The 14,229-nt window shown below is 41.9% G+C and overlaps 1 protein-coding gene and 1 long non-coding RNA gene across 3 annotated transcripts; one reads left to right on the top strand and one right to left on the bottom strand.

The window, feature by feature from the left end:
* Positions 1 to 238: 238 nt before the first annotated feature.
* LOC113157745 lies at positions 239 to 3,287 on the bottom strand. The gene is made up of 4 exons (XR_003298529.1): positions 3,156 to 3,287; positions 1,229 to 2,910; positions 540 to 1,076; positions 239 to 393 (listed from the first exon to the last, which is right to left on the bottom strand). It is a non-coding gene; the product is annotated as an uncharacterized LOC113157745 (long non-coding RNA).
* Positions 3,288 to 8,812: 5,525 nt separating this feature from the next.
* Positions 8,813 to 13,156, top strand: LOC113157614 (probable E3 ubiquitin-protein ligase makorin-2). Of its 2 annotated transcripts, XM_026353230.1 has the most exons (10): positions 8,813 to 8,905; positions 9,615 to 9,743; positions 9,809 to 9,939; positions 10,358 to 10,483; positions 10,597 to 10,772; positions 10,944 to 11,009; positions 11,448 to 11,596; positions 12,276 to 12,386; positions 12,711 to 12,855; positions 12,934 to 13,156. In XM_026353230.1, the coding sequence occupies exons 1-10, from the start codon at positions 8,880 to 8,882 to the stop codon at positions 13,069 to 13,071; spliced, it is 1,197 nt and encodes a 398-aa protein (XP_026209015.1). In that variant the 5' UTR covers positions 8,813 to 8,879; the 3' UTR covers positions 13,072 to 13,156. The 2 variants fall into 2 exon arrangements, with proteins under 2 accessions (XP_026209015.1, XP_026209082.1); XM_026353297.1 differs by lacking the exon at positions 9,615 to 9,743 and having other exon boundaries at positions 8,818 to 8,905.
* The last annotated feature ends 1,073 nt before the right edge of the window (positions 13,157 to 14,229 follow it).

Below are 14,229 nucleotides of genomic sequence, written 5' to 3'. Positions count from 1 at the left end.
TCAGGGGTCAAAGGTCAGTGACCTTGTTCTCCAGGGTGCCAGCGATCTGTTGGAGGCGGAGGGCGAGCTGTTTATTCTAGGCTGCTGGGTCTTTCCATTGGTGCTAATTTTAAAAACTTTGTATTCTACTCCTTTGGATTTTTAAGCTAAGGAGACAACAAAACTGTTGCTGTGATGTCATTGTGGTAAAATAAAGAAAGAAATAATCCAGCAGAAACCACAATAATCCTTCTTTTATTTTTCTCTAGGGTCTCATGGATTCCACAAACAGAATCAGAAGTTTTACAGAACACAATAATGTTTTGAAAATAAAATCAATTTCTCACCGCATCATAGTACTTGCTGGTACAGTTGATGTTAGGCCATCTGGGTGTTCAACTTGTCTGTGTGTTTCTACACAAGGGAAGTAAAAAATCCATATTAAAACATGAAATTTCAGTACCTCAAGTGCCTGAAATCTTTACTTAAGTACAAAATTTGGGAATGGTTACTTTCAAACCCCTAGTTTCATGATCATTTTATTGATTTCTCATACTCACACACACACACACACGCAGTTGGTGGCCCATACCCTGGATACGAGGTGTGTATTCATGTCCTGATCACTGACGGGAACCATCCATCTGATGCCCTTGTAGTAACTGTGGAAAACACACAAGGACAAGTAGATACTGTCAAAACACCTGATCAAGCCATTTACTAATTGATATCAAGCATTTACCCATTATTAAAAGATGCATAAATAAAAAATCATGTATAGCACAGCAGCAATAAAGCAGGATAACTGATCATTCTTTTACAACAACAAAGCAGATAACACTGCAGATATGCACTGTTGTTTGTATTGGTACTTTGCATTTTTATATTTGTCACTCATGCAGGTTTGCATCTGTGTATTTTGATATATTAGTGCTCTTCCGCTGTTGTGTGCACTCCAATGCATTCAATATGTAGCTATTGCTTTCAAGTAGAACCCTCAACGAACATGTAGCCCTATTCATGTGCACTCCCTTGTCCACCCTCTTATTGTATGTTGAAATCTCTTTTGCATTGAGCTGTTTGTTGCTGGGAGACTCCTACAGTTGAGCAGAGACAAAAAAAACCATCATTAACACCAGTGTGGTTTATTTTGCTATTACATGTTGTCGTTGACTTCCCATGTGGAGCATGGGAACATTTGTTTGCTCTTTATTTGCTGTGACTTGCTCTGCTGAGTTTGTGCTCTTACTTGGTGCCGGCGTCCATGAAGGTCTGAGAGATAACATGCAGTGAACCCTCCACCACCTCCATCACAACAACATCAAAGATGAAGTGGGGATTCCTTAGGATGTTCACCTAATACCGCAGAGGCAAGCTGTGGACGCAGAAACATTCGGATCGGTACACCTGCTGCCCAAAATGTTCTTCAAATATAGGAGAGGACACTGGGAGAGTGCGTTAGATCCTGCTGGGTCCTGTGCAGCAGGAGGAGACATCTCATGTGGCTTGATATTTCTCTGCACTTCAACTTTTGATCATTTCAGCCCAGAAGGTCTGAACTCAGGTCTGATTAAAAACAGCCAGGGCATCTAGCTAAAATATTTCTTCCAGTTTCTAATCCAACCAAAAAGAGAAGCTGCTTTTATCTATGTTTTTAAAAAAAAACACCTCGTAATCACTGTTAAGAGAACAATTCATTTCAGACTATTTCAGACATTTTAAGAACCTGCTGACACACAATTTCTCTTCCCCTCACTCATCCTTACATACTGTCATTTCTTTCTGCAGTCTCTTCTGTCCCGTTACCTCCTTAGGCCATAACCCTCGTCAATAATTCACCACAAATGAATACTGAATGTTTAATTGTTCAACTTGGTGGTGAGTGTGTATATTTGTGATGATTAACAGGGTGAGCTCAGGGCCTGTTTGAAAAATGAAAAGTTAGAAGAAAAAAAAATCTCTCCATCTGTACTAACCCTAACCCTCTCTTCTACTTCTGTACGCTGTTATTTATTTTCACAGGATTATCACTGCAAACAAACATTAAATCGCGATCAGATCAGAGGTGAAAATAACCTCTGAAACTGTGCTGCTGAGCCAAGAAAATCCCAATATGTTCATAGCACAGAAACACATTGAGAAAAATGGTACCTCATGATAGATTCATATTGTATCTCCTTGATTAGTTGACTAACAATTGGAATACTAATACTGATTACAGGATTTCAATGATAGCAATACTGTTTATTAAGGGTTAATTAGTTATGATATTCTTGGTTTATCTTCTTTATTACTAAGAATAATCTGCTGAGCTTTTGCCGGCTTCCTACGTGTACAAAAACTGCCCTTTTCTCACCTCCTGAGCATGAGTTTGGGGTTTTCGTTCTGCACATGTTCGTTCATCAGATCCAGCGGCAGCGTCCTTGTGATATCTGTGTAATACTCCAGTTTGCCGTGTAGCACCACCGTCAGCAGAGAGGTGAACAAAACCCTGGGAACTACATGACTGTGAATTTGAATTTGAATTTGAATTTGAATTTGAATTTGAATTTGAATTTGAATTTGAATTTGAATTTGAACGGGCGCTGAAGTCAATGAGTGTGGATGAACTGGAGGCACAAAACACATTGGGTGCTAACATTTAAAAAAATCACAAGCTGACATCTTAGCATCATCTATCACATTTAATAGCAGACAGAGGAGGGAGAAAGATGCATAAAAAGCTCCAAGTTAACGTTAATAAGAAGGTGGAGGTTCACTGTGCAGTAGGTTGGAGAACTGGTTGAGAGCTTGAAACACGATGCCCTTGCGTGCTTTTTCCTGCCTTTGAAGGCAGGAAAAAGTTTCGGTCGGAGTAGGTTTTGTAGTCCAGGAAGGGGATCTGGGCCTCATTTAAGTCGCTGGTGAGGTCCTCCATTTCAATCGTCAGATCTGATAGACAGAAAAATCACATTATCCGGGTGAGGTCGAACTTCAGTTAGCTGCCCATATTGGTCCGATATACCAATCAGAAGTGAGGTAGATCTAAATCTGACGTCTTGTCTCTATGAGACAAGACGCGCATGTTTTAACCGAACAAGATAGAAGTCTAGTTACCATGACTCCACTCCCAGATCATATAAAGCTATAGTATAAATGTAACCCTAGAGACAGCGGCATGTCTCCTGTGTCCTCACCTGATAGCTCCAGGGTTACCTGCTGTGCATCTCTGTACACTGGAAACCCCACATCAAACTCCGTAAATGCATGTCTGTGGTTGACATTTCTGTGGTCCACGTTCTCCAAATCAAAACACTTGTTCTACATGAACCTGAAATACGAGAGTGTCAGAAGTAACGATTGCTCTGCTTAATGGGCTTTAAGTCAAAGTCAACTGTGATATCAACAATGTTGGCCACTAATTTGTTTCATTAACTAAATACTTGCCTCTGTTCTCCAGCATCCAGCAGTGTGTTCATGTTAAACTCCCAGGTACTGGCTGGCTTCTGAACCTGTATTCCAAACCATTTACAGCATCAAACAATTGCTATTGACAGATCTCCAAATTAAAACACATAAATTAAAGTTACATATGATAAATTTGTAATCCAGGTTTGGTTTCACTCCATCCCTTGCCCTGAATTGGCTTGTTAGGTGAAACAAAGGATGGGGAGAATGTGATGCATGTAATAGTCACACCTCTGTGACGACTGCTGAGGTCACAGACACACTACAGTGCAGTTCATTATCATCTTAACTTTAAAACCACCTTCTCTGAGGTCATGGAGTCAGTAGTCAGTTAGACTCTTAAAGGTCCTTTTCCTGTCAGATGATGAACATTATCACATTTTTTTGACACAAATCTGATTCTATGTAAAGACAAAAACGAATTTCTCTAATGAATAATTGACATTTAGGACCAAGCTTAAAACTTTCCTTTTTTTTTTTATAAATCTTATAGTTAGAGATGGATTGGGTGACTCTGAACCATCTCTTAGTTATAATGCTATAGGTTAGTCTGCTGGGGGAACGCTACTGATACACTGAGCTCCTCTCCTCTCTCCTTTCTCCTCTATCCATTCTAATTCTACCATTTCATGTCATTAACTTTGTGTCTTCTCTCTCCTGTAGTTGTGTTTTCTCCTCTCTGTCTCCCTCTTTCTGTTCTCCTTTACAGGTGACCTCGGGCTTGGAGCTGTAATTCTCCAGAGTTCCCAGCGTTCTTGCTGCTTGTTTTTGTCTTTTGTTGCCTGCTGTTTTTTCTCTCTCCTCTTTCCAATCACCCCATCCGGTCAAGGCAGATGCCTGCCCACCCTGAGCCTGGTTCTGCTGGAGATTTCTTCCGCGGAGTTTTCCTCTCCTTTGTTGCCTAACAGTGGCTTGAATGGGATTGTTGGGCTTTCTATTTAATTCTTTATACATTTATTATTTGTAAGGTCTTAAATCTTAAACACTGTAAAGTGCCATGAGGTGACTTCTTTTATAATTTGCTGCTATACAAATAAATTTGAATTGAATTGAAATAAGTCATACTTTTAATACCTCTAATAAACATTTATAACCTACACAAGTGTGGTGCTGTCTCTCTGGTGTAGTCAATTGTGTTAAGTTCTGGTCAGAGCATATTAACTAAATAATGTCAGCGTGAAAAAAGTAAGAGTCTTTTAACTCCACCATTTTGCAGCAACCAGTGACTGATTCAAGAAAAAACCTTTACATGTAGTTCCTACGTTGTACAGACTAAACAAACGAGACCCTTGCTTCCAGTCTCCATGCTAAAGTAATTCTCTTCTGATGGTGGCATGAAAGCATCTGATTACTTTATCATTTAAACAGGAAGGTTTCACAGAAGAATAAATCTACAGTACAAAAAATGTGCTTACCGGAGTCTTTTGGGTTGACATCTGATAAAAGCACCATCTGATAAAAGCACCATCTTTAACATGTCCACACTGGTTCTGTGGTGAGTGAATAAACAGAGGTTACAACTAGACTCAAAATTGTTGATTTTAGCATGATTTTAAAAAAAAAACACTTGCTGTCAGAGAAGTGCTGGAGCTCTTTCAAAGTGACAACTTGGTCACCTCCCTGACTAAGGCCCTTATCTCTCAGTTTGGCCACGCGGCCCACACTAAGAAGAGACCTGGTGGGTCACAACTTCTTCCATCAGGGGTCACCACAGCGAATCATCCTTTTCCACCTCACTCTATGATGGGCATCTTCCACCCTAACACCAGCCAACCTCATGTCCTCTGTTATAACATCCATATATCTCCTCTTTGGTCGTCCTCTTGTCCTCCTGCCTGGCAGCTCCATCTCCAACATCCTTCTACCAATATATTCACTATCCCTCCTCTGAACATGTCCAAACCATCTCAGTCTGGCCTCTCTGACTTTGTCGCTAACACAGACAACGTGAGCCGTCCCTCTGATGTACTCGTTCCTTATTCTGTCTAACCTGGTCACTCCTAAGGAGGACCTCAACGTCTTCATCTCTGCTACCTCCATCTCAGCCTCTTGTCTCTTTTCTCACTGCTACCGTCTTTAACCCACAGAGCAGAGCTGGTCTTACCACTGTCTTGTACACCTTTCCTCTGAGTCTTGTTGACACTCTTCTGTCACACAACACTACTGACACTTCCCTCCACGTGCTCCAACCCGCCTGCCTTATGGATGATTCACATGGTTATTTTGGCAATTTTATGCCGGATGCTCTTCCTGACGCAACCCTCTCTACTTATCCGGGTTTGGGATCGGCACATAAGTCACTGGCTTGCAACCCCTGTGGATAGATTAGAGTAGGATATATATATATATATATAACTGACATTAGTCAAACCTGGTAAACTGAGGTGTTTTTACGGAACTTTATTAAATGGTTTTGTCAAAGAGACTTTTTCGGGGAAAAATAGATCCTGAATATCATGATGAAATGTTGTTCCTGCAACATAGGGAGAGCCTCTTGAATTCAGCGAAGACATGGTCCACCAAAGATATGGTCTAACAAAACTAAGCTGAAGCTGAGACAGGTTGTGCCATTAACGCTGTTTAATGTAAATAACTTGTAATATCTAATTTTTCTTTATTTTAATCTTTGAAAGGACGTGTATAAAAATTTCCCGCTTTCGTTTCTTCCTGCAGTGGAAACCGAACCTGCGACCTGTGAGTCTGTACATTCTGTGGGACAAACAATAATAATCGTTATCCTAAATCTTACTGTTAAATGTGTGTAAATACTGTACGTTTTCACTAGTTAAACTCACAAATACTGGAGAAAATAAAATAAAAAACTTAAAAGTCTGTAAATCACTGAAAGCATTTAGATTATACACTTTCAATAGTCATACATCATCTGTCTTAATAATAGAGACTTTGTGTCAAAGCAGAGCATCTTTCATGTAAAGTTGGATGATTACAGAAACATGGTGGATTATGGTTTAAATATAAAACACAAAACACACAGAGAAGTTATTATTAACACATTTAGTCAAATAAGTTATGGATATTAGACAGTTCTTTAAAATTTAAGACCAGCAGTTTTTAACACAATTTTACTGCCAGCAATAAAATATGCTCAGAGTGAATTAACAAGTTTTATTTAAAAGAAACTAATGACAAACATGATGATTAAAGAAAATTTTCAGGCTGTAAAAACTGCGTCCATATCTGGACTGTCATTAATGTCCAACTATAAAGATACTTTTTCTCAGTAAGACTGAAAACGTGTCCACAGCATGTTCTGGACAAGATCCAAGTTTAAACACACTTAAAATACCTCTTATATACAGTTATTATTATTATGATTAGTGTAAACTGGTGAGCCCAAACTACAACTGAGAAACCAACCGAGAATTGAAGTGGAACAAATTGTGTTGCTGAGTAACTATTGCTCTCATTATAAGTAATATAAGTCACAAGATTGGCCCCTTGAGGCTTTCACAGAACAATGCTTACATTTTTGTGTTTGCTTATTTGTTTTTTGTTTTTTTACAAGCAGTAAAGAGGAGATATGTGGATTTGTTAACAGAGGACATGAGGTTGGCTGGTGTTCGGGTAGACGATGCCCATGATAGAGTGAGGTGGAAAAGGATCATTTTCTGTGGCGACCCCTGATGTGCAGTGACCAGAGACATCATCACATTTCTATCTCAATCCTAAAAGCATCTATGAACTATTGTATATGGAAAAGCAGCATGATAGTAAACTGACAAACGGCAAACTGTGTATCCTTGTTTGTCTGACTTCATAGGTTCTGCTCATGCTGGGCATGTATGAAGCATGACTGGCTCTCCACAGCTCCTTATTGGTCTCAGATGGCATAGGCTTTGAGAAGCCCAGACCACTCCAAGCGGTCCACCCCTCTGTCACAACTAGATTCTTTAACATAGCTGTGTGAATACAGACACAGTACTGTGATGTACATACACACAAACAGAGGCAATACTATAATATATATTTGTAATTACTGATCCACCAAAGATCCCATTTTTCAAAGACACTTCAAGAGGGGACACATAAGCTGTCTTCACATATACACTATAAAATCAGAATAGAATTAGGTATAAGCAGACTTTTGCCTTCCAACATGCAGCCCACCTGGTTACTGCCTAAAGAGGTTCAGGGTTCATGTCTGAAATCAGCTACATGGCAATGGCTGATTAACTCACTGGCTGTTGTGACCTTTAGCTGTGTGTCTGTCATCACATAGGGAAAAATTATGATCTACATCCAGGTATCACTAATAGTATTTGATCAAACAAATGTCAATTTACCTTCAGTTGCCAATAGCTTTTTTGGTTATAGTTAATTGCCTGAAAATACAACCAACAGATGCATTCATTATTCCTTAACACAAACAAAACAGTGTATTTTGTGTTTATACCTGCATGTTTGCAAAGGAGAGTCTCCCCCTCTCTGCCCTCTCTGCCACTTGCTCATTACCTGGTGCCCTCTTATCTGCTACAGGGCTGACTGATGAGCTGGACTCCAAGTGAAGACGGTCAGGACTGGGGATTATATACAGGGATTATAGAGAGAGATCAATAGTGGGAGCACAGACAACTAGCTAAAAAGCATTCAGTACCAGCACGAGAAGTAAATAATTTCAAAGAAATGCTAAACAGTAACGAGAAGCTCCAAATCATATGTAGATTCTAACATACTGCAGATGGGAGTTCATCGGCGGAATGAAAAGGGGCTTCGGGGAATACCCACTTCCACAAAAGCATCAGAGCCTGAAGGAAACAAACAAATAGACATATCTGGATCACGAATTGTATATCTTTGTTGCTCATCAGTTCTACATATGCATGTGCTGTACAGTATATCTGAATTTACATCTGTCATCTTTAGAGAAGTACAGTGATTGTACATTGGTATATATGTGAATGAGTTTAATCTTAAACCAATTTATGTTTTTTTCCTATCATAGAAAAAGTATTAAAATAGTTGCACGGTATCCTTACCCAGTTTGCTCAGCCCCAGGCAAGCTGAGGCTGAAGTTTCCAGCAGAGAGATGTAGCATTTGAAGATGAGTGCTGGTGGATTTTGTTGATTTTGACAAACATCATTAGGTCGTTGCAGGTGTCAGTAGAATACAAAGGAGAGGGTTAGGGAGTCTGGAGGCTGAAGGAATTTGTTAAGGGAGAACAGTGTCTTGGAATGACCTTCACTGGAACAGAATATTTTGGAATAATAGTTAGATTTGGTTTTGGCAATGGAGTCCTTGTAATGTACAATATGAGATTTGTACATTTCTTTGTGAAAGGCCAGACGAGATTTCTTCTATAGTCGCTGGAGATGTCGACCTTTGGCTTTAATTGACCGGAGTTCAGGGGTTAACCAGGGGGCGGAGTGAGACACTGAGGCAAGAGAAGCGACAACTCCTAAGCAGTCGTTACAGGAGAAACTCCGTGAGGACGATGAACACCAAACAAGTGACCTGCAGGTGAGTCTGTGAGTTACTTGTCGGTGTCTCCGTCTCCCACTCCGTTTCTCGCCCATATCACAGCGGAGACGTTAGCCACGTGCTACTGTTTTTAGCTGCTTTTAGCCTGTGACCTGCCATCAATGCAGTAACGAACTATCTAGCTAACAAGGTTAACTAACTCACTGCCTCACTCTGTCTGAGTCATCAGTAGAAATTTGCTCTGCTACTGGTTGTTTAAGAAACGTGGTTTAGTAGGGTTTGTTTTTATACCACAGTAAACTCCGTGTCCTTTTGTAGAGGTGACCATATTAAAGCCATGGTTAAGGTGCTTCAACAGAGAGCCAATCACGGAGCAGGACGTTTTCTGTTGCCATGGTTATGAGTGTGCGTTTGTTGGAAGCTGCTGACATGACTTTAGGTGCATCAGGTGTAACAGGTATTGTGACGAGCCTCAGAGTGAACAACTCTTGTTATTTTTATAAGAACCAACATACAGTGACAACAGGTCTCAGCTCCCCCATTCAGTCACCCCCGAAGCACTAAATCTCCTGCCTGTTTCTCCCGGGTCCCCTCTCCCCCCGGAAGCACACCTGACATCATGCAACTATATACACTACAAAATAAAAGAACCAATTAAAAGAACCACATAACACATGACAGGAACTGGAACAGTCAAACACCAACAAAACAATGTGCCCCACCTCTGGGTCGCTACAATACGTTTCAGGTACTTCCTCCATGGCGTGTGCAGAGAGGGCAGCCGCTGCCTGTTCTCTCATGACCTAAACACCAGTAAACCCTCAACGATCTGCAAGTTCTACCAGAGAGGAGCGTGTGCCTACGGAGACTGTTGCAGGTAACACCTGACAGGTAACACTCATCTGACACTTACACAGTGGCTTTATCACTTCCTGTGTGCAGGTATGACCACATCAAACCATCCAGTGCAGCAGTGGGAGGAGCCTCAGAGGATCAGCCAGGTGTTGGAGGAGCTCAGGGTGGGCCTTCAGTCCGAGGTGGAGGGAAGAAGACGCTGGTTCTGAGAGACGGAAGTGAGTGATCACAGACTACAGTACATGCTCAGTGTGTTATAAATCACCTGTGGACCAGGTGAACTTCCTTTTGGGTTCCATAGAGAAAAGTGGTTCCACTGTCCCAGGACATTGGTTCCACTGTGAAAACGCAGATTGCAGTGTTCTGAAGAAACTTTTACTCCATTGGAAAGTTCCTGAACATCAGTTCCTAGGTATTACTTCCTTGGACATCTTCTTCTGCTAGGGTTTAGTTTGGAAGGACTGCCTCTTGTTGTGAGGTAGGGTGGTGTGTGGATTTCTGAAGCACCAACACTTCCCTTTGCTGCTCACCTGTTCCAGTAGCTTGTTCCACTCATGATCATCTGCCCACAGATGTAGGTTTGAGTGGTTTTAGTGGTACACTGGTAACCTCTCCTCCTGTCCATCTGTCTCTCAGCTCTGGGTGCTGACAGTGTGTTTGGGAGTCCAGCAGACAGTTTGGGGTCAGAGGTCGCAGCAGCAGCTCCTCATTCATATGTGGACGCCATCAGGACGGGCCTGGAGCCGTCAGTGCAATATCAAGGTTGGACTGAGAAAAAACTGGCTTCTGATTGGTTCATGGTTTGGGGAGATGACTAACAAATGTTAAACTATCAACGTCATATTTGTTTGGCTTTTGTGTTTACTTCTCTGTAGCCCCCCCTCTAATGGGTGGGGCCTATCAGGACCTCCCTCAGCTGTGTCCATATGCCGCCGCTGGACACTGTTACTATGAAGACAGCTGTATTTATCTCCATGGGGACCTGTGTGAGGTGTGTGGATTACAGGTGCTTCACCCCCACGACCCTGAGCAGAGGAGAGGGCATGAGAAGGTGTGCATTTGAATTTAATTTAATGAACTGAGGTCAAGTCAGGGAGTCGTCTTGATGGGATTTATTTTTATTTCTGAAATCTGTTTTTATAACAGTGAAAATAGTTTTTATTACGGAGGAAATGTGTAACAGTTTGAGGGAAAAAAGATTGATCAACGTGTGTGTCTGCAGATGTGTCTGCTGGCCTTTGAAGCTGACATGGAGAAAGCGTTTGCAGCCCAGCTCAGCCAGGACAAGGTGGGTTAAGTTTGTCCCTGATCTGGTGGTTGTTGTGGCAGTAACTGTCAAAACAGGCTCAGTTAACTGCAGCGACACCTCATTAACATGCTCCACAAGTTAAACCACAGAGCTTCCTCTTACCCTGAGCTTCCCAGGCTGAACCACTGAGACCTGCACAGAGTAATAAATGCAGCACAAAGAGGGGTCAGGACACAGCTACCTCACTTGGATTGTGTGTTTATCTACCCTCTGTCAGAAGCTACACAACCATCCATGCATCAGACTGCAGTATAAAATATTGTATACCACAGAATGTGACCTTCTTCTGTTTTGTGCACAGTTGGTCTGCCTGTTCCTGAGTACAGGTCTCATTGACCAGGATTTATGTTTGTCTGTTCAAGTCCTGTCTTCTGTGCTGTAGAGAGCTGTAAAAAAAGACCTTCTGTTGTTGTTCAGGTGTGTTCCATCTGTATGGAGGTGGTGGTGCTGAAGGCGAACCCGACTGACCGCAGGTTCGGCATTCTGTCCTCCTGCTGTCACACCTTCTGTCTGGCCTGTATCAGGCAGTGGCGCTGCACCAGAAACTTCAGTAACAAGATCATCAAGTAAGAGTCAGGGGGCCAAAAATGACTAAAACTAAAACATGCAGACGCACTTAAAATGTTTTAAGTTTCAATCTGATATTTAGAGCCACACGTACACCTGGTCCCGGTAAATCTAGGAGCTCGTGCACTGGCCTCGTTTTCACTGTACAACATGTTCAGGGCCACAGAAACAGGAACAAGCTGTCACAGGACGGTGTTACACACTTGGCATGTGCAAAGTGAAGTGTGAAATGAAAATAAAAGAATGGTTATAAACAGACAAACCAACTATAATAAATTAAATAAACCAGGTTTGAAGCTCAGCAGCACACACATTTTAATGAACAAACAGTGTCTTCCCGTAATATAAACTAAACGTATTACAATCACAGAACTTACTTAGCCTTCACCAGGGAAGCAGCTGTTCCAGGTCTTCTGAGTTTCAAATTTTTTCAGTGTTTCTCCCAGTTTATGTGTGAGAAAAGGCTTCTGCAGGGTTTTGGTTTTAGTCGTCTGGCACCAGGACCAGTTTGTTAGACGGGGTTTATGAGCTCACATTATTGTCTGAAAGTCAGGACAAGGTTAAGGTGAGGTCTGTGAATTTGGGACGGAGTCTGTGAGTCCACACAGTTTGGCCCGGGGTTCAGGGTCCATGAGATCAGGACCCAGTCTGTGAGGTAACAGGGTCTCTCTGTCTCAGATCGTGTCCAGAGTGTCGGGTCATCTCGGAGTTCGTCATCCCCTCAGTCTATTGGGTGGAAGACCAGGATGACAAGGACCACCTCATAGAACTCTTCAAATCTAGGGTCAGGTGAGCTACCTGTCTGTGTGCGAGCAGCCCCGTCCACCTGCAGCGCTCCAACCAATAGAATTGCAGTGGCTTTTCAAAACCGCTTGAACACTCTCATCTCATTGGTAGCTGTTTTTATCTGCTTCTTTCACTGAGTTCCACCACTGAGTTGCCTTGTTCCTCACTTGTAAATCGCTTTAGATGAAAGCGTCTGACAAATGATTAAACGTAAATGTCCTAAATAAATCTGGACAACATCACATTTAATTTTATGTTTTGTGTGCTTTGTTCAGGGTGAGTATCTGCACTGCATGCTGACCTGTACTTTTCTCACTGTGTCTGCAGTAAGAAGGCCTGTAAATACTTCGACCAGGGTCGAGGTATGTGTCTGTTCGGAGCAAAGTGTTTGTACCTTCACGCCTTCCCAGACGGAACCCAGCCAGAACCCGACCGGCCACAGAAACAGCTGGGCTCTGAGGGGAATGTGCGGGTCAGTATCTACATTATCTCCTGGTCTGGTCCCGGGTTTTGTGCTTTGTAAACTGTTTCTGTTTGTTTCTTTGTCCAGTTCATGAACAGCGAGGAACGTGAGCAGCGGGCCATCCCGTCCCTCGATGAGGACATCTCTGAGTTGAAGGAACTCTTCACGCAGATGTCTGGACCGAGCCACGAAGGGCCGGAGACCCCGTCTGCTGCAGACCAATAGACTTTGGTCTCCCTGGTAACTGGTGACAGGACGTTTGTGAAGAAGAAATCATGTGATTATTAAATCATGTGATCACTGCAACTCTTGTGTGTTTCAGTTTGAAAAATACTAACCTTCAATTTATTTTAAAATAAGTAAATACAGAGTCGTTTGTATTGTCAGCTGGTGCTGCTTTGTTCCGTTTTTTATTTATCCGTTATCAGACCACCAAACCAAAAATCTGCCTTAACGTGTGAGAATACCAGAAAATAGGAAACAAAAAAAGAAGTTGTTTATAGATTCCTTTTTAGAAACACACAGACGGAGATGTGCCAATTATTTCAATAAATCATTCGAATTATTAAACATTTATTTGATTAATCTGTTTCCTTTTATTAATCTCTTCATTTCATGGTCCATTCACTAAAACATTAAAAATTAGATTCATCAGTGTGTTACTGACAGACACTTGGATCACAGCTGCAGAAACATAAATATAGAGAAGTTGGTTCCCGTTTTACGTGGTCCACAGTCACTGTCCCTTACAGGTGAGGATGAAGAACAACCAACAGCAGGAAAGAAGAGGACTGTAGACAAACGTGGAAGAACACAGTTTATTTTAAGGAACCAGTTGTTTAAATCCCTCCTAAGTCTTTTCCTTTCAGTTAATTTACTGTGAATCGTGGACAAATGTGCAAACACTGTTTTAAATCCATGTTTACCGCCTGGCACTCATCTGCCTCCCTGCCTTTAATGGAGTTTGCTGCACGTGTCTGCACTTTACCTCCACGGGAAGATGATGATTTAGTTTCTGTTCTGTGAACTCTCCGGTTGACAGTTGAAAAGTAGAAACCACAGTCACTTCTATAAGGGTTAGTGTTAGTAATAGTCAATGCTGTGCTGTGTGAGATTTTCAGTGGCATTGAATTTCGGTGCAGCTCCTTTCAGTCTCGTCAGGAGAGGGAATTGGGACTGACACCTCCTCCACAAACAGACAGAACCAATCTAAAGAATTTTATTTTGAAAAATGAAATTATATTCTTAACGCACTGACGGCTTGTCGGCTCAGACAAACGCGGTTAAGCAGAGATAGTCCACGTTTGCAGATTACTAGACAAATATTTGAGCGATGAGAGGAGACACGCCTGTTGATGAGGCAGTATTTGTTGCCTTGGTGAA

This window comes from Anabas testudineus, unplaced genomic scaffold (assembly GCF_900324465.2).
Source record: "Anabas testudineus unplaced genomic scaffold, fAnaTes1.2 Contig234arrow_ctg1, whole genome shotgun sequence".
In the NCBI taxonomy this organism is placed as follows: Eukaryota; Metazoa; Chordata; class Actinopteri; order Anabantiformes; family Anabantidae; genus Anabas; species Anabas testudineus.
This window is presented reverse-complemented; position numbering and strand designations above follow the sequence as displayed.

What these genes read in the sequence shown, in the direction of transcription:
- LOC113157614 (XM_026353230.1), top strand. Translation starts at nt 8,880, where the DNA reads ATGAACACCAAACAAGTGACCTGCAG. An exon ending in GCCTACGGAGACTGTTGCAG is followed by an intron (nt 9,744 to 9,808) that starts GTAACACCTGAC and finishes TCCTGTGTGCAG; the next exon opens with GTATGACCACATCAAACCAT. An exon ending in CCCAGCTCAGCCAGGACAAG is followed by an intron (nt 11,010 to 11,447) that starts GTGGGTTAAGTT and finishes GTTGTTGTTCAG; the next exon opens with GTGTGTTCCATCTGTATGGA.